The sequence below is a fragment of the Protopterus annectens genome, chromosome 2.part0 (genome assembly GCF_019279795.1).
Source record: "Protopterus annectens isolate FY-2018-M chromosome 2.part0, PAN1.0, whole genome shotgun sequence".
Lineage (NCBI taxonomy): Eukaryota > Metazoa > Chordata > Ceratodontiformes > Protopteridae > Protopterus > Protopterus annectens.
In genome coordinates, this window is record NC_056728.1 from 598,353,442 (window position 1) to 598,377,452 (window position 24,011).

Here is a 24,011-nt window from a genome sequence, read left to right on the forward strand (position 1 = left end):
AAGTAGTTTTGCATGCTGTAAGGATATGCTTTGGGTCAAATTAGCCTTTTCTCTCTGTTATATAATTGATACAGCTTTTCAGACTGCAGGTGCTTTTCTGCATCTAAATTATGAATGTACATGCATTATGCATGTGTATAATGTATATAACTATGTGTGTGTGTATATATATATATATATATATAGATATATATATATATATATATATATATATATATATATATATATATATATATACAGAGAGAGAGGGAGTGAATATGATGGACATTTGTTTAGCCGAAAAAAAAAATTGAATGACTAAACAGACGATCAACTGATGTGCGAGATTGCACAATTCCTGGGATAGGTAAGTATGCCATTTCCCCAAGACTGTAAGATCTCAGAGTTAGTATATCTAATTAACAAATGGGGAAGTTGCAAGGGAACTTACCCCCTGTGAAAAAGAATGTTTTAAACTATTTTTGTTTTTAAAGTTTTTGCATGCTCTAAGATTGTTGATCAGCACATGCATAGCAATGTGTCAGCGTTTACAAAGTCAGTCTTTCAGTGTCAAATTTGTAAACAGTAGGATTTGGGTGTTTTGATCAATATCAGTACACTCGTATACACACACACACACACACACACACACACACACACACACACACACACACACACACACACACACACACACACACACACACACACACATATATATATATATATATATATATATATATATATATATATATATAAATGTACATAAATAGAGATAGCTAGAGAGAGAGGTGTGTGTGTGTGTTTGTGAGTGGATGGGGATAGATTTGTGTATACCTTTACCATTTGTATGCAGTGAAATGCTGTTCCAGGAAATATATAACCTAATACTCTTTTCTTCTGAGATTAAGCAAAACTTCTATAAGTGTTTCAGTGGTTTAGTGGATAGATAGAAATCCAAAGAAATCTTAAGAATGGCACTATTTAATAAAAAAATTCTTTTTACTGTAGTAATGCCAAATAAGCCTTACATCTGAAAAAATGTGAACTGTTTATTTTAAATTTTTAAATACATTTCTGTACATAACCGTTCCAGGATAACATTGATTCCAGCACAAATAAGTTAGTGTTCTGTTTGGTTATTTTGTGTTGAGTAGCTTGTGTGTAGCTTCTCTTTCCTGCTGAGAGTTTTAGTTCCAGTGTTTGTAATTAGGTTAAAAATAGATAGAGAAGCAACCCAGTGGCACACAGGCAGGGCACTGTTGATTTTGTTTGGGACAATGCAGGAACTGATTAGGCAATAATTGTCTTTCCCAGGGTGAGGGAGGGAGGGACGATGCATTGCATGCTTGACACCTACCATCTGTCATGGCAAGTAGTTTTACAGACATTGGAGAAATACAGAAAGATTTTATTTCATTGAATATTCATTTGCATGATCTGAGCTACACTTGGAATTGCTGTCTAGTGGGTTGTCCTGCTCCTCCCATCTTGAATATTTACTGTGAAAAAAAGTGGAAAGAGCTGTTTGTCCTTGATATTTCCGTGTGGTAAATAGTTAAGGAATGACAGCTTTAGCATTCTGGAGCAATATTATAAATATATTTAAAATATATTTAAAAGCCATGGATGTGATAATCTGCAGTTAATGATAAAGCCTAAGAAATCATGTTTGAATAAAAAAATGGAAATAAGTGTTATTTGAAAAGTTTAGATTAGGAGGCTGAGTAAAAAAATGTGTATGATTAGTCACAAATGTGCAATTTTGTGTTGTTGCAAAATAGCTTAAAAGACATTTATGGACAGAAACTGAAAAAAAAAAAAAAAAAAAAATATATATATATATATATATATATATGTGTGTATATATATATCTATGTTTATCTTGCTATGCTGTTCTACATAGTCCAAACCTGCAAGATGTAAAATAGCTACTTGTTACTAATTTTTATTTTTCTAATCCTAAATGCTGTCATGGGGGCAGATATGTTGGCATGATCTTGTTTTCTTGGGAAGCTACAGCTTGCCCATAATGCACCAAGAGGGCACTGCTGATGAGATTACAGTGCCATACTATGTGATTTCACATCATAGTCCCATTCTAACAGAGTGACAAATACTGTAAAGTTTGAGATTCCTCAGTAAAAATGTCAGTAACTGTTTTCAGTGATTCATGCATATTTATGTCTTGTGTATGCATTACACTATCTATGAAAGGTTCTAGCAAAAGGAGAAATAAACAACTGAGATAACCTTTTTCTAAGTGATATTTTGTGAGTTTCAATTATGTCTTTTTTCCCTTAGTCTGCCAGAGTGTCATATTTTCTGTATTATAAAGCTCAGCTAATTAGTGAAGTTGCTGTCAATGGCTATTAGGTTTATTCACCTTCACACTACAAGGGGCTTAATAGCATTATGGCCCCAGAGAGGGGAAAGACTGCAGCATTTATGACAGTGCAGAGTCAGATTTGTGAATTTTGAGAAGCGTTAGAGGTGGCTGGAAGAGTGACCAGTGGGATGGGTACAGCAGTGTCAGTAGTGCAGGACTTGTACAAGACTGTAGTGGTAAAGTAAAAAGCTGAGTCACAGGATTAAATTCTCAGTCTTCCTTCCTTACTTTGCCTCCGGCATCACCAATGTCAATGAGCTGTGAGTAATGGAAGAAAGGACAAGATCAAAGACTCAACAGCAGAAATTATGTGTTCTTTTTAGGGGAACAGGATCTAATCTGTGTGATAGCGTGAAGAGCTATGCAATCCAAGAGGATCTCAGAATAAAGTTGCTCTGTATCTCTCTCTCTCTCTGGCTTGACAGGAGTCAGTTGAAGTGGTTTGGAGGCCTAATGAGGATACTGCCTAAACAGATGCCATGGGAGGTGTAATAGGCACAGCTCTTGGGAGGATATGCTGGAACAGATCCAGGGTATCCTGGCAGAATTATGTGCCCAAGCTTGCCTGGGATCTATAGGGTCCCACAGGATAATGTATAGACTATTGCTGGAGATACAGAAATCTATTCTACACTTCTCAGCTTGTGAGTATGGCAAGCTTCAGCAGGACAAGCAACTTAGACAATGGTCTTTCTGGTACTTAAAGCTGTGTAGAGTAATGTAAAGATGTGAGTATTTGCTGTTAGGATTCCCTTCACATGTACACTTCTGTAACAGCTTACTCAAAACCTGAAACCAGTCATGTGATGTGATCAAACAGCATGCCATGGTAACTGCCATGGTAACTGAGTTATGACCTTAGGTAGGGAGATGGTAACTGCAGAGGATAAACTTTAGGAGAAAATATTACTAAAGGTGCTTAACCTCATCAAGTAACAAATGTGGGAATAATACTCCTAACAAATGACAGAAGTTGAAATATTTTCAAATATAATTTTTGGTGAAGCAGTCCTGAAAACATAATTTTCTGACAATGAGCTTTTTACTGGGTTTTTGTGGGAAAAAGTGATTTTTAACAACTTTAAATTTTTACCGTCTAATGCTGCTTACATTCCATGGGAAAGAGGCATCATTTTTGGCTTGACCATGGAACAAACTACTGGTCCCAAAGTCGATCCTTCTTCCAGCCACAAAAAGAAAAAGTTAAGCAAATGGACTTTGCCACCACAGCAGGCTAGCAACTTGCCTTTGCCGCATGTGGGTGACTCTGCTTTGGCCAAAGCTGGTTCCTCAGACTGCTTATCTTTTCCGTGAAAACCTCTGGTGTAATACCTACAGTTACTATGGACCAAGGGTTTGCCACATCCTCTGCAGCTGTTCGGATCTCCTCGGCAAGGGAGAGATACTGTTTTTGTTTGTAGGAGAGGGAAAAAGGAGGACATCCTTGTTTAGTGAGAATGTTCTGGCCATCCCTGGGGAAGCTGCTCCCATAAACAACTGTTGGCCCCATTTTCCAGTCAAAATGAAACAGAAAACTAAACATATATCTATTCCTCCTTGTATTTCTCTAGACAGAGATAGTTTACTAAGTTTGTTGCAAGGTTTAATTCATGTTAATGACCTTCTTATAAAGTAGTTTCTGATGAAAGGGATACCTCTTTTCCTGAAGAGATTCAAGATACTAAATCAGAACAGGAAGATGAAGGGAGTGATGTAGGGTTTTCTCCACAGATTTCTGGTGTATACTCAGAGGACAGCACGGTATCTAATATTCCCTGCGGAGTTTCACATTCCCTGAGACTATTTCCAGAATGTGTCAGTGTTTTCAGTGGGAGAACACTGACATTTTTCAGTCCCACAGAAAATGTTATGAGCTCTTACATATGGAATTTTCAGAACCTTCACTCATCCCTCCAGTGCTGTCAGCTTTAGAAGATGTGTATGTATCACTGCCTGCAATTTTCCTGACAGTCAGCCTGCTGTCCTTAAAGTGGGAAATAGATTATATAAAGTTCCTCGGTCTTTTAAGTTTTTATACACTCATCCCAAACCTGACCCAGCAGCTATAGCTTTGGTTAATTCTACTGTTGATAAATATTTAGTTAATTCCAATTCTACACTTTCTGACAAGGACTGGAAAATAATTGATAGGTATGGAGAAAAGTGTATGCTTCTGCATCTTTGATTTTTCAGAATTTTAAATTGTCAGGCTAAAATGTAAAATTTTATCTTTAACTGAGAAAGTATGAGGAGTGTTTTGTCTGCAGTTTCTTCTTATGAGGAAAATCTGTTTTAAATTGTTTAATTCCTTCCATTTTACAGGCCTCAACTCATTGTTTAAAGTGTGTGTGTGTGTGTGTGTGTGTGTGTGTGTGTGTGTGTGTGTGTGTGTGTGTGTGTGTGCGTGTGTGTGTGTGTGTGTGTGTGTGTGTGTGTGTGTGTGTATGACTCTGTTGATACTTCTTCCAGGGGTATGGTCACTGGTACTCTTTTGAGGAGACCTGCCTGGCTGCATTCTCATAACATTCCAGATGATGTGAATATGAGATTTTAAATTCTCCTCTTGATAAAGATTTACGTTTCAGTCCCCCTGCTGCAGATCTTATCAAAAAGTGTGCTGATACAAGGAATCAGTAAGATTTTCAGCCCTCTTTATTTCCAAGATGGCTGCACATTGATCAACAGCTTAACTTCAGCTCTCCCAGAGTGAAAAAAGAAACTGAAAATAAGGGCCAAGAACTCTGCCACTTTTAGTAAATTCAGTTACACTTTAGTAAGTACAATGCCTGGATGTCAGCAAAGAAGAAACTTAGAGACCTTGAAAGAAAATCAACTAGAAAAGGTGAAGAAAAAAAAAACACTGACTCGGAAGAATCCCGCAGCTGTTTAGCAAAAAGCAGTTCAAGCTTTTGACTGATTTGGGGTAAGACATGGCTTCCAGTAACCTACAGGAAAAAATAAGTCAAATGTTCTCAGAGCTGATTAAAATAAGTGCAACACACTGAAGGAGTATATCAACTCAGATAGCAAAAGGCTGTAAAAAAATGGCGGAACTAATAACCTTGGCAAACAGTGTCACTAAGAAAACTTCAAAGAGCAAAAAAGACACGTCCAATAAAACCAAAGAAACAAATTTAATATACCAAAACTGTTAAACGCTTTCACTTTACACTCTTCAAAGACTTCATCAGAGCATGGAGTTAACTTCCTTTTATTACTTCCAGGTCCCTCCCTTCCTTTCATTTAAAGAGACATCATAATAAAAAAGATTGTAACTTTAAAGCAGGAACAATAGAAACCATTTAATTTAATCCAGACAGACTACAAGCATACATTTTAAGCTGCCAACACAGTTCTTTCATTTCTAATAGTTCATTGTGTACATCACTTCTCAAATCAATTTGCATCCTTTATAGATGTTTTGTATAGACAAAGAAGAGAAGTTTATGATCTTGGTTGTCTTTTATGTGGTTAAATAGTGAATTTGTAACATCCTTGATGTTAAGTTGTCTATCTCGCCTTCATTCTTGCTGGATGGGTTCGGAGCCGATCCTCGGCTCCAACTCGGCCAATACTAAAGCTCGAGAGCTAATTCCACCGGCTCGAGGCTCCCCTATATTCCACAATGCTAGGCGGTAACTACTCAGATCTCATTTGCCGCTTAGCTGACGAGGTGCTTTTTCTACCGGCTCTGACAGGTTAGTAGAGTTATTTACTAAAATAATCCTTTTAGACCTATTTTTCTCCCCTTTAGTATAAAATTTAGTTTTAATAGTTTCCTAGAGTTAATCAGGTCCCCCTTAGTGTTTAATTGACCCTTTTATTCCCTTTTTACAAGTTAGGCCTTTGGCCTCTTCCCCTTCCTGGTCCTTCTGTGTGACTGGTTTTATATTTTTGTTTTAAGGTGTGCTTGTGTGTTTGTGTGTTTTTTATTAAACACTAATCTTACAATGTCTAAAGATTCAAAGGTCTCGGGCTTCAAGAAGTGAGATTCGTGCTGTCAGAAAATGTCTCTGACAGACGGTCACACTTCTTGTGTGTATTGCCTGGGACCTTTGCACCTGCAGGACTCATGTGCTGTGTGTCATGGTTTCAGCCCTAGAGTCCTGCAGGAACGCAAAAATAAATTAATTTTGCGTGGCTTATTAAAGCCTGAAGGCCCCCCGACCCAGTCTGTGTCGGGGAAGCCTTCTAAGACTTCCAGACAGTCGGCTCCGGCTTCAGAGCCGTCCTCTGGAAGCATCAAAACTGCTTTGACATCGGCTCCGGCTGGAGCCAATGTTTCTAAGCCTCATACTATTACCTTGGCTCCGGCCGGAGCCGAGGCTGATAAGACTCAGTTGGCTCCGATACTTTTATCGGAGCAACCTTTAAGAAAAAGGTCTAGGTCTCCCTCCATCGGCTCTGTTCACTCGGCGCCAGGGTCCCCTCTTCTTTCGGAGCGGAGCCATAGATCGCATTCCTCACGGTCTTCCAGGCTATCTGACCACGATTTTGCAAAGGGTAGTGAGTAGACTTCTCAAGTCTGAGGCGCTGGCCCAAATGCTTCATAGCCCGACTCATCAGTCAGTGGCTATTTCTGTCCCTCAATGTGTTCCTCCTCCGACTTCTTTGAGATCGGAGCCATGACTGTCGGTGTGTCAGATCCGATACCTTCCCTTTCGGCTCCGTCGTCTGCTCCGATCTCCTCTTTGGAGGGATCTCGGCACCGAGCTTCCCTCGTCGGCTCCGAGGGGGCGAGTGGCATCGGACCCTTGTCCGACCCCGCTCTCCCTCTCGGTGCTTCGGCGCTGGTGAGTTCGGCTCCGACATTGGCCTCGGAGCCGTCCCTGTCGGTGCCGAGAGGGGTCCTGGTCTCTTCGGAGCGGGGACCTCCGGCCTTGCCCGATAGGGGTGCCTTTGAGGTCATGCGGAGCATGCTAGAACCAGAGTCTGCCCCACAGTCGGCTCCGTCAGCCCCTCCATCATCAGTGCCTGCGGTGATTTCTACCCACATCCTTGCTTCAGACCGCAGAGAGCCAACTCCTCAAGTTTCCCCATTGGGAATTTCCTCCTCTTCCGAGGCCTCTCCTGACCTGGTAGGAGAACCCCCTAGGAAGAGGCAGTGCAAGAGGAAGCACATTGATTCCCCTGAGTCTATCACCTCTGACACTGACTTAGAGGAATCTGAAGGTTCCCCTCGATCCCCCTCTGAGGATGTCTCCTTTGCTGACATCCTTGAAATCCTGAAACAGAGGGGGAACTGGCCAGCCCCTAACCCTTCAGAGGATGAGTCAGTGCACCTTGAGGCGTTCGGCTCTCGCCCTTCTACCTCCTGGGTGTCCCCTCCCTTTGACCCCCTTATGGAAGTGGTGGCAAGGAAGGCCTGGACGGCTCCTGATTCAGTGGAACCCACTCCGAGGAGGCCGTCTAAATTTATTACTGCCCCTAGAGATAAAGATTTTTTATCTAAAGGCGTCTCCGTCGATGCCATGGTGGTGGCCGCAGCCACTAAGAAGGAGTTAGCCGATCCTTCGGTACCTGTCCATCCTCCTAATAAGGAATCTAGGACCATGGACAGGTACGGTAAGCGGATGTTTTCATCAGCGACTTTTTCAATGCGGTCGCTGAACTATTTATGTCACTTCACTCGTCTCCAGAGAGATTTACTCAAGGATATGAGTGAAGAGGTAAAGGATCCAACAGCTGAGGGGTTCCAAGACAGAATGAACTCCCAGTTGGCAACCCTGAACTCCATCGTTAACTTCTCCATGCGGCTTATCTCATATGCTGCGGATGGGGCGAGTAGAGCCGCAGGCACAGGCGCTGCCCTATGGCGTCACGCCTGGATGCGGCTGTGCAACTTTGCGGACCCTTTCAAGGAGTCCTTCACCAATTCCCCCTTTGATGGATCATCCTTGTTTGGTCCTCAGGTGAAGGATACATTGACTAGGTGTGAGGTGGAAGGTAAGACTCTCTCTGCCGTGGGAGTCCGTTTTTCTACCCCTTCTAGGCCTTATCCCAAAGGTCAGAGGGGAGGAAAGATGTGGTTCCGCAAACAAACCCAGGGAGTCTCATCTGACGCACAAGGTCGATTCCCCTCTAAAGGCAGAGGGGGGAATAATAATAGACGCCGCCCTAGAGGCAGAGGAGGTCCGCAAAACCAGGGTAGCAGAGAAACTTTCTCTGATAAACCCTTTCAGCATCCCTGAGGTGCTGCCCGGCTGTCCACCTTCGGAGGCAGTCGGGGGAAGATTATCTCTGTACCCAAAAGCCTGGCTTTCCCTTACACAAGACAAATGGGTACAGTCAATCATATCCGAGGGTTACAAAATTCCCTTTATTCACATTCCATCCCAATTCAAAGGATCCCTTCCAGACGTTCCACCCAGTCTAAGGGAACAAGCAGCACTAGAAATTTCAAAGCTGCTATCAAAAAGAGCTATCCAATCAGTCCCAGCAGACCAACAAGGATCCGGAATCTACTCCAAATTCTTTTTGGTACCAAAAAAAACAGGGGACTGGAGACCCATACTGGATCACAGCTACTTAAACAAGTATGTCAGAAAAACAAAATTCCGGATGGTCACGCTACAGTCCATTCTACCCTTCTTGGGTCAGGACAATTGGATGTGCTCGATAGATCTTCAGGACGCGTACTACCATATAAAGATGAACAGACGCTCCAGGAGATTTCTCCGCTTCAGGCTGGGAGCCAGTCACTATCAATTCAGAGCCCTGCCCTTTGGTCTCACTACAGTCCCCCGAGTGTTCACCAAATGCATGGCAGTGGTCGTGGCTCACTTGAGACGTCAAGGATTCCAGGTGTTTCCATATTTAGATGACTGGCTCCTTACTGCCACCACCAGACATCAACTACTTCTATCCAGAGACTTCACTATCCAAACTTGCCAAGCTCTAGGCATTTCAATAAATTTCGAAAAATCTGCCTTGTCGCCTTGTCAATCTATTACTTTTATAGACGCCACATTAAACACACTCAATCTTTCAGCCACACTCACAGAGCAGAGAGTGTCAGACATCCGCAAACAAGTTTACCTTCTCTTACAATGCAACAAAGTCAAAGCCAGACTAGTTTTGAAGGTATTAGGACTCATGGCAGCAGCTATCCCCCTTCTCCCCTTAGCTCGCTTCCACATGAGGATCCTCCAATGGGTGCTGTTTACTCAATGGTCCTTCCAACAGCTCCCGATGTCCCACACCATATTGTTGACGCAATCATGCAAGAATCAGCCGTCTTGGTGGATCACATCACCTCAGGTTCTCCAAGGAAGACCCTTCACTCTCCCCCCCCAAGTCGCCACGTTGACAACAGACGCCTCCCTGATCAGGTGGGGGGGGGGGCATTATCAGGGCAGGACAGTCCAGGGCACGTGGCAACCTTTCGAGTGCCACTTGCACATAAATGTCTTAGAGATGAGAGCAGTGCTTTTAGCGTTGCAAGCCCTTCACGACTCTCTTCCCACAGGGACTTTTGCAATTCAGACGGACAACATGTCCGTAGTGTGGTACATCAACAAACAAGGCGGAACCAGATCATACCCCTTATGTTGAGAGGCACTCAGACTTTGGCAATGGGTGATCTTTTCTCAGCGTTTTCTGGTAGCAAACCACATTCCCGGGAAATCCAATGTGATTGCAGACAAGTTGAGCAGGGCAATTCTCATGCCCCACGAGTGGTCTCTGAAGAAATCAGTACTGGGAGAAGTGTTCCAACGATGGGGCCAGCCTTGCTGCGATCTTTTTGCTACTCCCCAAAACAGCAAGTGTCACAACTTCTTCACTCTCTTCCCATTACCAGGCCATACCACCAGAGACACTCTAGTCCACAATTGGCCCCGGGGACTTCTGTATGCCTTTCCCCCCTTTCCACTGATAACTCAACTAATTCAGAAAGCCATCGCCTTGAGAGTGACAATGATCCTCATTTCCCCTTACTGGCCTCGACAGATATGGTTTCCGTTCCTTCATCGTTACCTTTTGGAGCAGCATTGGCATCTGGACCCAGTGCCAGATCTGTTGACCCACCAATCAGGCCAGCTGCACCAGTCTCTTTATTCTCTCAACCTCACAGCATGGTTTCTCCGGTTCTGACCCTAGCCAGGCTTCCCTTAATATCTAGCTCAGTCCGAGATATCTTGATAGCCTCTCATAAATCTTCTACCCGGAAGATTTATAATAGCAAATGGAAACGCTTCTCCTTTTGGGCAACATCAAAAAATATAGATCCCTTCACTGCACCTATCCAGTCTATTCTGGACTTTCTAGCAGAACTCTTTCATTTAGGCTCTTCTTCATCTACCATTAGAGTTCAGTTGGCTGCTATATCTAATTATCATGTAGGTGTATCGGAGTCTAGCATCATGGCTCACAAGCTCTGCAAAGCCTTTTTAAGGGGTGTTTTTCTTCTCAAACCTCCAATCAAAGATCCCCCGCCTCAATGGGACTTGAACTTGGTTCTGGCTTCCTTAATCCTTCCCCCTTTCGAACCAGCGGCTTCATGTTCCCTGAAGTTGCTTTCTTGGAAGACACTTTTTCTAGTAGTCATAACTTCAGCGAGAAGGATATCTGAACTCCATGCTCTGTGCAGTCGCCCTCCTTACTTAGTGTTTCACAAAGATAGGGTATCCCTCCGTACTAATCCTTCCTTTTTACCTAAGGTTTCCTCTCAAACAAACCTAAACCAAACAATTGATCTTCCCATCTTTTTCCCTAACTATTCCAACAGGTCGGAACAAAAGCTACATTTTCTAGATGTTCACCGCCATCTTAGATATTATTTAGACAGAACTAAACAATTCAGGAAATCTGATCAGCTTTTTCTATCATATGCAGAAGGGAAATTGGGCCTTCTAGTTACCAAAGTTTCCCTTTCTAGATGGCTCACCTCTACAATTACTTTCATCTATGAGATCAGACATCAAAAACTACCTTCAAGACCTAGAGCTCATTCAACTATGGCATTAGCTACATCCGTAGCTTTTCAGGACAGGCTGCCAATAGATTCTATTTGTGCAGCAGCCACTTGGGCTTCTCCTCATACCTTCATTTCTCATTACAAATTGGACATGATTTCCAGAAACCATGCCAACTTTGGTTCCACTGTTCTCAAGAGTCTGTTCCGATAGGCCACCCGGGATAAGGTGCTAGGGACACGGTCCCATCCAGCAAGAATGAAGGCGAGATAGACAACTTAACATTAAGAAGTTATGTACCTACCATAACGTTCCATGTTAGTTGTCTTTTTCTCGCCTTCTTTCTTGCGTCCCACCCTCCTTCCCCCAAGCCTGGACAGACCGATAGGAATTCTTTTTGTGATCATCCTCTGGAAGAGTTTCATTCCCACACGTTCTATCACCTCTATTTCCCCTTTTGTTAGGTCTGGGATACCTTACACTCTGGTTTATATAGAGGTGGGTTACCCTTCTCCATACTATGGAGACTAGAATTGCTTGGTCTAGCTATCAAACGAGATCTGAGTAGTTACCGCCTAGCATTGTGGGATATATGGGAGCCTCGAGCCAGTGGAATTAGCTCTCGAGCTTTAGTATTGGCCGAGTCAGAGCCGAGGATCGGCTCCGAACCCATCCAGCAAGAAAGAAGGCGAGAAGAAGACAACTAACATGGAACGTTATGGTAGGTACATAACTTCTTATTTTTGCTGCTATGTAAATGTTCATATATTCTGTCTTTAAAATGCCTTTCAGTTTTTCCAATATAAAAGACAGGGCACATTTTACAATGTGCAACACAAATCAAACCCTTGTTTCACAATTAATATTAATTATCCACTAGATTTCAAAATACTATAAGAAAAAAAATATCTGTTTGAGTTTCTTTTTGAATATGGGGGCACTGTGCGCACCTTTGACATTTGTACATCCCTTTCCATTTGGTAAAAATTACTACTTTGTTAAAAGGTATCTCCAGAAAATTCTTAATTCTTTTCTTTTTTATAAACTACTTTGGTTTCTTTTCCTGAGGTTTTATAATTTTCATTGTCTGATATAAATATACACCATTTTTTGTTTATAATATCCTTAATATGGTAAGCATCAACACTGAAATGTGTAATAAATGCCCACAACTAGATCATATCATTTGTGCAGTCTGTCAAGAGACTGTATGTATCATTATGTCTTTTGGTAATAATTCTGTAAATATTGACTCCAAAATGTTTTTGGGGTAACCCATATTTAATAACATTGTTTTTCTAGTGTGTCCAGTTGTATATCAAATGATAAATAATCAGAAACAATTCTGTTCATATGCAATTTTATATAGCATTTATGTCTGTAATGCCAAAAGAGTTGCCAAAATTGATAGGTATGGATCAGTGTGGTTTTCTGTAGGGGAGGAAAACATTTGCCAAAATTAAATGAACAATGATGATCTAGAGGGAAGCAGAATATAGGAATATACCTCTGTCATTGGTGGGTCTTGATCATACCTCTCAACCTGGAAACATCAGAAATCTGGACAAGACCCATGAAAAATAGGTACAAATCTGTACGCTAATTAACATATAATTTGCGTACATAATTATGTAACCCCACCCACTCCCGTGGAATTGTGGGATACCATATTTTCTTATGAAATGTTAAACAGTTATTTTAAAACTATCTTTTGCAATGCAGAAACAAGCCAGAACTAAAAATGTGAAAAATGTAATCTACTGCAGTCGTAAATGGCTGTGAAATGGATGAGCACATTAACAGACTTTATTGGATATATTTTAACATATCTTAACTTCTCTGTTTCACATCACTTTACAAAAGTTCATCTTACCAATGTGTATGTGGAAAATGCAGAGAAATAACTAGCTGGTAATTCAGAGGTGAATTTGTACACAAATTAAAATAAATAAATGAGCTTTTCTGTTCAGAGGCACATTTTAGCCAAGGAAATAAACTGGCTACAGGGAAAAATTCTGCAAAGTTTCAATTGTAGTCATTAGTGCTGGCTGAAAAACACAATTTCCTTCATCTTTCTCTGTATTGCCAGCTTCAAAGTTTACCACTAGGTTCCGATTTTTCCCACCAGAGGGTAATGTAATATTGTTTCATTAGACACTGAGGAATCATATTGCCAGTCTGTATCATGTGGCAAAATTGCATGCTAGGGGTCAATATATGTACAGGGGAAGTACAAGGGTCTTAGAAATGAGGCTGAATTTATATATGCATGCTATGTGCTGTAGGGATTTAAGCTTAAAGAAATAGGCTTAACATGAAAACCCATTACAATCTAGTTTCAGCACAGTAGTGTATTGTAGTTAGACACTTTCTCCCAGCAGAACAAAATGACCTGAAGTATTCTTCCAGGTCAAGACTTCATGGCAATGGAGTGATTATTGTTGCGTCTTATTCCATTTGTTTCTTTATGTTATAGTTCATGGAGACACTTTATGTAAAATAAGTTAGCTGCTGGCAGATAGAGAGAGCAACAAATAGTAGTGGAGTCTGAAGTTTGTAGAGCTCACACTAGGTAATCACTCACACACACACACACACACACACACACACACACACACACACACACACACACACACACAAAATAATTACCCAGCCAGATACGAATTAAAATACATTGAAACAACGAGCAGGGCGGAGCAGCACAGCTCAGATATACCAGCAGCTAAATAAAAATACACTGAAACGAGCAGCACAAAACCAGTAGCTAAATTAAGACATCGAAAAGCATGCCTCATTTAAAATAAATTAAAAAGTCTCAGGGCTCCAATAAAATAACAAATTGAAACGAGCAGTAGCTACACTTGCCCATCCGATACGAGCATTTAAAAGAAACTGCAGCAGCAAAAGAAATGAGCAGCACACCTCATTTAAAATAAACTGAAATGGCTCAGGTAAAATAAATTGAAACCAGCAGTAGACGCTAAGATAAAAAAATAAATTGAAATGAGCGAGAAGCACACCTCAACGGCTCACATAAAATACATTGAAACGAGCAGCACACAACCAGCAGCTAAAGACATTGAAAAGCGCACCTCATTTAAAGTAAATTGAAATGGCTCAGATAAAGAAAGTAAATTGAACCTAGCAGCAGCTACACTTGCCCAGCCGATACGAGAATTAAAACAAACTGCAGCAGCAAAAGAAATGAGCAGCACACATCATTTAAAATAAACTGAAATGGCTCAGGTCAGGGCTCAGATAAAATAAATTGAAGCTAGCATTACATGCAGCCTCAAGTACATACTCAGATTAAAGTGAAATGAGCAGCAGGCAGCAAAACTGAAACGACCCACAGAGAGAAATGGCCAGGCAGCAAGTAAACTTCGTACACATAACGGCCCAACAATAGCAGGTAAAACGGTAATGCCCAAAGAGATAAGCTGAAATGTCTGAAGAACGAACAATGAATGTTCTTACCTGGACGCTGGGACATGATGTGGGCGGACTCTGCAAAAGTTATACGCACATGATCCATCTCCCCCGCCATTGCTGTTCATATACTTCTATTCCCTCCAGTCCAACAGGCAGTAGCTGATGTCATCACGCACACCCCTGTAGGCTGGTGATGGGTGGTGATGACATCAGCCATACATTTAAAGTGGAACTGTGCAAAAAAATTTAAAGTGCTAAACTGCTTTAAAAAAAAAAAGTCCGGGAAATTCGAAAAGTAAGGGGGCCAGTCGGGAATTCGTGGCACCCCAATATTTTGCCATCAAAATCGGTAAAAACCGAGGAATTCAGTACAGTTGAGAGGTATGGTCTTGATACAGAAAAAGCATTGGACAGAGTAAGCTGGGATTTTATGAGCAGAACAATGGAAGCATTTGCATTCCCTGATACAATAATAGATTACTGAGGAGGGTATGTGAGAGACTGAAGGCAAAAATCAAAGTAGAATGGTTCTTCTCTGATAAGTTGTATCTGAACAGAGGATCCAGACAGGGGTGTTTTCTTTCCCCTTTGTTATTTGTGTTATGTTTACAACCACTTGCAAAGAAAATAGGGGACTCAGAAATTTAAAGATATAATTAGCAAAGAAAAAGGGCATCTCAGTGTTGTGAGACATTCTGAGACAGTTTATTTTTTTTTCAGGATATAAAATTAATTATTATAAAACAAAGGCCATAGTTGTAAACTATATGTCCACACATGAATTGTTTCAGCAACATCCACATTTCTGCCGACATGATAAAATTATGTATTTAGGAATATGGGTTAAAAAAGATTCTGTTATTGCAGATGTGTCAAAAGATAATACAAAAAATGAGAAACTGGAAGCTATTGTCTATGGATATGAGGGTCTACTTCAGTTTGCCAAATTAACATATGACTGAAATTGAAAAAATGAGACAACAACACCAAAACAGAACAACAACAAATGTTCACAAACCCGAAACTCAAGACAGCAAAAATTCAACTGCAGATGTTACACTTTTTTTTTTTTTTTTTGAAGGTCTTAGCTTTTGAATTTAGATTGTGGTACAGTGAGGATCGGGAAATTCACCCTTTTCCCCATTGTAGTGCAATCTTGGAGTTGGTATATATAATTTGCAGAGGGTTACCCCCTGCAAAAACATAGAAAAAGGTTGTTGTGAAGCTAAACAGAACACCATGTTCATCATTTCACTGGACCAATTATCATCCAGAAAGTGCTCTGTGTTTGTCATAGAAGTTGCTGTAAATCACAGTGTAGTTTAAAGGGACAGACATGTATTTCTGCTGTAATAAACTGAATTTGTTTGTTTCGATCTTGGAAGTTTCGCTTTTGTGAACGTTCATTGTTCTGCTGTTTTGATGTTGTTGCCTCATTCTTTTCAGTTTAGGTTATAAGTTAATTCAGTAAACTGACCCAGATATGAATAGCAAAATCAAAGCAGTAGAAATGTTTTAGTCCTTAAATATTTATACAGATCAGGCATATTCTTTTCAACCAGAGGAGAAGTTGTGGATAGTAATTAATAAAGAGTTGAAGGATTTTATCTTGTAGAGGAAGAGGGCAAGACTCAAGTGGGATACGTTGATCATTCCAGTAGAGCAAGGTAGCTTAGGATTACCTGATTTGAAGGGATATTTTAGAGTTACGCAGTTAGGTTATTATACATAATACAAAATAGAAAGCTACAATTCAAAGTGGAAAGTGATGATAAAAAAGGGAGAAATTTCAAGAAATAAGGAGAGATTGGGATTTCGGATGCAGATTCTTAATAACAACAGTCATACAGAACATTATATTCATAAAGTAGCAGAAAGTATCCTAAGAACTGAGCCAACATGGGAATGGAGAAAGGGGATTCTGCCAGTAAGGGTGACCGCAATTAGGGTTACAGAGAATAGGCAAGAGGGAACAAAAATATAACAAAGATGTCCCAAAAGTATTAGTTATAGTAGTTGTCAGGAAATTCTTCTGCTAGACACAGCTGATTGCCAACCAGATATCCGGATCAAAAGAGATTATTGTCTCCTTGTATTCAGCACTGGTCAGGTACCTCATAAGACACATCAAACAGCTGGAAAAACCTCAGAGGGCCCCTGCAAAGAGGATCAGAGTCTACCAGAGAATTTTAGATGCACTGTTCCTCTATTCTGTGTCTTACATACTCTTCAGAGGAGACCTATGACTTCCTAGCAGCTTGGAACCCAGTAGTCCAGGATCTCTTGTACCATCATAAATCAAACAGTCACACAAATACCAAAGCAAAAGATGTAAACCTGCTCTAGCAAATCAATAAAACATGCTAGAGAGACAAATTATTTACTCAGCATCTCCACATCTAAAATAGACACCTTCTGCAGATAAATCAGTGTAATATATCGCCTTTCTTCAAATGGGACTGGGATCATTGGAAAGGTATTCAGAAATTTACCCCAGGCATGACTTATACAGCTCTCCTCGAGAAGGGAATTATAGTCTAGGGTGGGAACTGGGAAGGCATAATGGTCACAAGATATAATAGCTCCAAACTTCCTGTCATTACATTAACAGCACTTTATTTATTTGATGTGTACTAACTAGGTGAGTAAGTTGGTCTGATGAACCTTTTAAGTCATGACCCAAGCCAATAAGCACAGGCAAACACTACAATATCAATTTAACATACAGAGAAGTAAAGTACATCTCAGTACTTAACAAAAATACATAATATTCCACAGCAGAACATAATACGAAAAATGTGCACTAGTACTGCAAACAAAGTTAAAAGATGCTTAGTTGAAGAGGCATAATGTAAATGCTTCATCAACAGTGGAATCATATAGCACAGATTGTCCAGTTAACACTTATATTCACCCATCTGTATCTTATGTAACAAGTGACTACAGACACAGTCATGTAACACCATCTGAATAACTCCTTACTCTTTTCCTATATTATCTTTTTTAGCTTAACCACTACTCCGTCCTTCAACCGCTCTTATTATCCCTAGTTCTACTATTCCAATCCTTTTTCTACTCTATGTCCTTTATATAATAATTGTATAAAGTGTAGATAACAAATGGGCCATCATAATGCAGTCTCTCTACACCTTATTTTCATAACTATGTGTTTTCCTCTATCACATATAGCTGTATACCACGTTTATTCCTTTGTCCATTTGTTCAAGTACTGTTTTCTGCTTGTCTTAATATTGCCTATTGCCCTCGGGCTGAACGTGAAAATTGTCCATTGGATCTAATTTCTACCCTGATTAACAAATATACACATAAATAAATAATCCACCCACTGGATACTGTAGAATACATAGTAATACCAAAGGTAATCTCTTACTGTACAGTACATCAGAAAGGTGAAACATGACAAACATGCAAAATTCTGTACAGTCTAAGAACAAAGTAGAGGCAGAAGAAGGGGAGAAATGATATACTGAGTATAGATATGTGTAGTGAGAGCAATGTCAGGGTCTAACAGTGATGAGGCAGCACCATAAGGGATGAAGGAGAATACTGTCTACTGCTCTAAAGTATGTACAGTTACCCTTCTTGAAAAAGTAACCCCATCTGTCCGTGTACTGCACAGATTTATCATCTAGCTAATGGCACTTCAGATACCCACATGTTACAATGCATTGCAGAAGTCTGGATTTAACTGCACTCCAAACATTTGAAAAATTGCAGTTCTTTATATGGGAATGAAATGTCATTCAAGTGACAAAACAAACATTAGTACCACCTTTGTTAGTAATATCAAACAAGATGAAATAATGGCAACTAAACTGAAATATAACTATGCATTAAACTAGATAAGTGAATACTTCCGGCAACAAATACCTTGTACAGTGAAATGCACTCTACAAAATTAGTCAGGTAAAGCATTCACCTAAATTTCCAGTAATAAACACTACCCAATAAATTCTGTTGATCAATATGTATAAATACCTTTAAGAAGCTTTCCACGGGCTTGCACAAGTGTATAAATACTGAGCACGTGTGAGCCTGACTGCCATTTTGTAGTAAGCTTTTGAAATGTAAGCATGCATGTCTGTGTTGTCTGTCAGTTAATCAGTTCCTTTATATTTTGTACTGCTGCTGTCTGTCCCGATGTGTTTCTGTGTAATAAAGCATATAAATTAACTACCCTGCCTGTTCATCTTCAATTATTAACCAAGACGAGTGACAAATTCCATTCACAAATTGAAAGAATGTGAGCAGAATGCAAGAATGTGCCACAAACCCTTTAATGCTCTGCTCCTCAAATCTGAATTCTTGTTGTCCCCTAAAGTTAACCCTACTGTCAGTAACAGCATGTGTGTGTCTGCTATCTTTGTTAAGGGAATCCTAGGAGTGTAATGAGCCCTTAATGCAGAACAGAGCCCTCGAGCCAGGACCATTACAGTCATTACAGAAATAATCTTAGCAGACAATGCTCTAAACATTCATCTTACTAAACTGTCTTCTGAAACCTGAACCAATCTGCCGTCACTGGGAGAAACAAAAACAACAGCAGAGTAACCAGTTTCAAATCACTTCAGGGAAATATTTACTTAGTCTCTGTCCCTCCCCAAATATTGCATATGTCAGCATCCCTGACAAAACAGGGACTATTAACAGCCACCCCAAAAAATACTGACTCTTAGAAGGAACCATGGAACATACATTACATAGACCAGCACTGTGTAGTTTCATTATATAAAGGCTCTTGTGGATGACCTCACTACATATATGGAACAAATGTATTGCAGTGGCACTCTCCTTGCAACATTAACCCCTCCATAAAGAAAGTGTTCCCGTGAAAACCCTAGAACAGCTATGGAGTATGCCTCCTACTCCCCTTGCAGCTGGCCTCATGATCACCTCAAGGTCATGTTGGTGATGCAGTGGGGCAAATAATTGTAGAGTGAAAGGTAATAGAATGGGAGGAGGCCAAGAATACATTTGGACTGCAGGTTAGAGACTCCCTTCCCCACCTGGGATTGATATCAGAGTATAGGCAAACAAAAAGGGATAGAGGAATCCTAAGTGAAAGACCTGTTCTGTAATCTAGAACAGAAACTGCTGTTATAAAAGGGGTAATTTTGTAGGGCGTATAAAATATTGCACAATAATATGAATCAATTAGAGGAGGTTAGAAAAGATTGGGAAGAGAGATTGGATAAGCACTTCACAAGGGAACAATGGAAGGATATATTTATGGCTCCTAAGTATGCAACAAAGTCTAGAAGGTTTAGGATTTTTGCTTCGAAGTGTTTGCGTAGGTATTTTATACCCTAAGCAAATTCAAAATAATTTTTGCTCAGGTAAATGGCATATGTTGGAGGTGTGATAGGAAAGAAGGAGGTAGCTGGGAAGATATGTTTTGGAAGTGTAATAAATTGGCAGATTTTAAAAATTCCATACAGAGTAGTATGCCAGAAATATTTGGTGAGCAAATAGGTGTAACTAAGGAAATTATTCTTTTGAGCTAGGACAACAGGGTATGAACTGCCTGGACATAACAAGGCCTTGTTAAGTTTAATCCTGGTAACGGACAAAAAAGCATTTACTAGAAAATGGAAATCAAAGTCTAAACCAACTGTATTTGAAGTACTGAATATTGTAACAGAGATAGGGGAAATGAAAGGGAGGAGCAAATTACATAGAATCAAATGGAAATTGTGGGAACAGTACTTGCAGAATAATGATCAGGAGGAGGCGTGAGGTTTAAGGGAAGGCAGGAACTGAACAATTTATGTAATGTTCAACTGATAAAAAAAACATATGTGATGTATAATGTATGTAACTGGAAATATGCTAATATGGTTTGTTTTCGTTTATATAAATTTATATTTACTTATGTCTTATGTGATAATTTAATAAAGGTGTTAAAAAAGAGACCTCCAAGAAAACCGGTGTCTTTTCCTTGGGATCTTAATTTTGTGTTAAAGAAGTCGACACTTCCTCCATTTGAACCATCTCATCTGGTTGTCTTGAGGTTCTTAACAAGGAAAATGTGTTACTGAGTGCTCTGATCTCTGCAAGAAGAGTATAGGTTCATAGGCTCACAGATAAACACTAGGCTAGTGACCACCAGGGCTTTTGTAAGCCTAGCCATGCAGTCCAACCCAATTGTGTCCCTATTAATCATGGCTGTTTATTAGGATGTGGTATGTTAGGAGGTTTCTAGAGGTTATGAGGGGGGATGGCATGTTAGTTTGGGAATTACTGTCTACCTCTTTGTATCAGACACATGGGGACCAGACCCAGGATGAATTTATGATTTGTCATCCGTTGCTCAAGGTTACTATTAATAGGGATGCACTATGCCTCACATGGATTGGGGGGGGGGCTGTTCCAGAGCATGGAGATCCTGTGAGACACATGTCTGCCTTACCCACATGCCTTATTCATGTCACGAGCAAAATTTAAATCCTTGAATCTAGTGGTTCTGATGCTGTTTGTTTTGCAGATGTGCAAAAGGTCCATCAGAGGTGGATCTGAGTATGTCTTGTATTCCAGGCGTAGATCGCCTCTCAGTAACCTGTAGGAGACAGAGTATAGAGATAGGGCTTTAAGATTTTCCATATAGGACAGTGTCTTTTTATCCTGGAGTTTCCTGTTAAGGAACCTTTATGGGCATTCCGACTGTTACCTGGTTGGGTACATGCCGAAGAGGGCATTATACTCAATGACAGGTCTGATAAGGGACAAATAAAGTGGCATTATGACTTCCTTGGACCTGGATGCCATGTCCCTACTTATAAGCTGGGGAACACAGAATTATTTTCTTACTAAATTGGCCACATGTTGTTCAAAGACCAGATTACTCTATGCATATTTTCCCAGATCCCTGACTACCGTGTCAACTCTTATCTGAGTTGCAAGCTGTTATGGTTAGTTAACCCAGTCTTATTTTCTACAGAAACAGGGTTTCTTTGAGAACTAATTCTTTTTTTATGCATATAGTGGAATGCAAGTTTACTTTAAGCCAAACTATCAATCTCCCTGTTTTCTTTCTGAAAACTAAAAATGAGGGAGAAGGGATACTTCATAACTTGGATGTCCACAGAGGGCACAGGTATATCCTTGACAGAACAAAATCTTTCAGCTCTTTGGATTGGTTGTTCATTTCTTGTGATTGTACGAATAAGGGACAAACTGTGTCAAAACAGTCTATTTCCAAGTGGTTGTCTCAGGCTATTAGCTTTTGTTATTGACACTTCAACAAAACTATTCCAGGCAGGGACAAGGCCCACACCACCAGGACCTTGACTTCTTCTGTGGCTTTCGAAGGGACTGGATTCTAGAAGTATTCTGTGTATATAGGTTTGCAAAACACTACAAGCTTGATTTCTTCTCTATGTCTAGATCAGGCTTTGCTAGGACCATTATCCAGGTGCCCCTAGACTCTTCCCCTTCCACCACCCAAATGCAGTATGCTAGGATAATCTGCCCAGATAGCTAAGGCTACTGCAGCAGTAATCAATGTGATGAACATAGTGCAGTTGTGTAAGTGAACTTACCATAACAGTAATGTTTGAATGATCACTGCTGTATTAGTCACTCCCTCCCTCCCTCCCTCCATCCCACTTTTTTTTATTATACCAGGGTGTGTATATGTCTATATTTCTACTCCTAGTTATGCCCTGTCAAGGCTCAGCCTTCCCTTTTCAGTTGGCATGAAGGCTCTGAAGGGCTTGGCACACCAACCTTTATTTTTAGACAGCTCAACTCGAGCTACCTTAACGTAGGGAGTATGCAAAGTGCCCTAAAGCTTTGGAAGCTAGCAGGCTGTTATATCCTTGGCAGGATATAAGCCATATAGCTAAGACTACTGCAGCAGTGATTATTTGAACATCGACTGTTACGGTACGTTTACTTACACAACTGCACTTTTCCTTTCATGCTGTGTACATCATTAAGCTGAATTATGTATAAAACTTGCAACATGTGCAGTTGATTAGAATGGGTTTAGGAATATTCTTGAATTTAGTAACTGCAGCCTTGTACATAGTTTTGAAAATGGAAAGGACATATAATCTGACTATATCCTTGTATTTCTGTATCATTTGTCTGTCAGTGTATGTGCCCAGAGTACTTCTTTGACCTTGTATAATTAGACATTTCCATATGCACTGCACTTTTCATACCCTCTGCAGTGTCTCACTTTTCTTGCTTGTTTTTGTCACAGTTGTACACAGCGGCGGAGCAGAACTGAGAACGAACACCTGTACTCAAATGTTTTCCTGGTAAGAAAATAAAAAATTTAAAACAAGCTAAGTTCATCTCTATTACAGATGTTAGCATGATAACCGTATATACCGTATAAAATGTTTTTTCTGTAATTAAGTTGTAATACTGTAGCAAAAGTTATTTCCTGAATTCTAAATTTAAATCTGCAACATGAATTACTTTTTTGGTAGAAGAGGGTGAACTTTGGAAATGTAGTTAAGGATTCCTAATACATATATGCACATGCACAAGCATACAGACACACAAAGATAGATACACAGATACAGATAGAGAGAGAAATTGATATTTATATGGAATATGGGGAGTCCTAGTGCTAGATATAATTGCTATTTGTATTACAAGGGAGTTTTTCAAGGTGTCCCGTGAGTGGTAAAGCGTCATATGGGAAATACATGAGAAGAGTCCTCCCGCAGTGCAGCAAGAAATTTCCATGCTCTAGACCCTACATTTTGCATTACACTGCATTGTTCTTTCTTATGCAGGGAGAAGAGGGTAATGACATAATTTTAATGTTCTGAGAATGTGTTGTATTTCTGAAAAAATACCAACTTCAAAAATGCACCATTTTTATTTCTGGCTTTATTTGCAGAAAAAACACAAAAATTAATAGAACACTGCAAATTAAATAGTCACATTGTAGCTGGAAGGCAGCTGGGTGATGTTTTCACCCGTAATACCCTGCCATCTTCTGTTTTAATTTATTACATTTGTTTGTTTAAATATGGAAAATATTGTTTATACTTTCCCATATGCACTAAAGTTATTGGCTGTAGTTATTAAAAAAAAAACATTTTGTATATGAATGCTGCATATATTTTGCATTCACAGCACATTGCTATCATCATTCTTTATAAATTCGTCAAACCTTTTCTCTCTTACTAGCAGAAAAGTTATTTATGTCATAAAACAGCAGCCATTTTATAAATATTTGTGATGAGCTACAGATTCTCCCATGTTACCATATTGTCTTTTGGTTTATGATATTTCACACTTTTGTCTAAAATGGAAAA

The 24,011-nt window shown here is 40.0% G+C and overlaps 1 protein-coding gene across 1 annotated transcript in view; it reads left to right on the top strand.

The window, feature by feature from the left end:
* The window catches only part of LOC122793164 (coronin-2A-like), a 2,539,836-nt gene that overhangs the window by 499,897 nt on the left and 2,015,928 nt on the right, over positions 1 to 24,011 (top strand). Inside the window, exon 2 of the mRNA XM_044060980.1 lies at positions 22,940 to 22,997. Within this exon, the coding sequence (XP_043916915.1) occupies positions 22,987 to 22,997 (11 nt within the window). The 5' untranslated portion in view covers positions 22,940 to 22,986. The remainder of the gene's footprint in view (positions 1 to 22,939; positions 22,998 to 24,011) is intronic.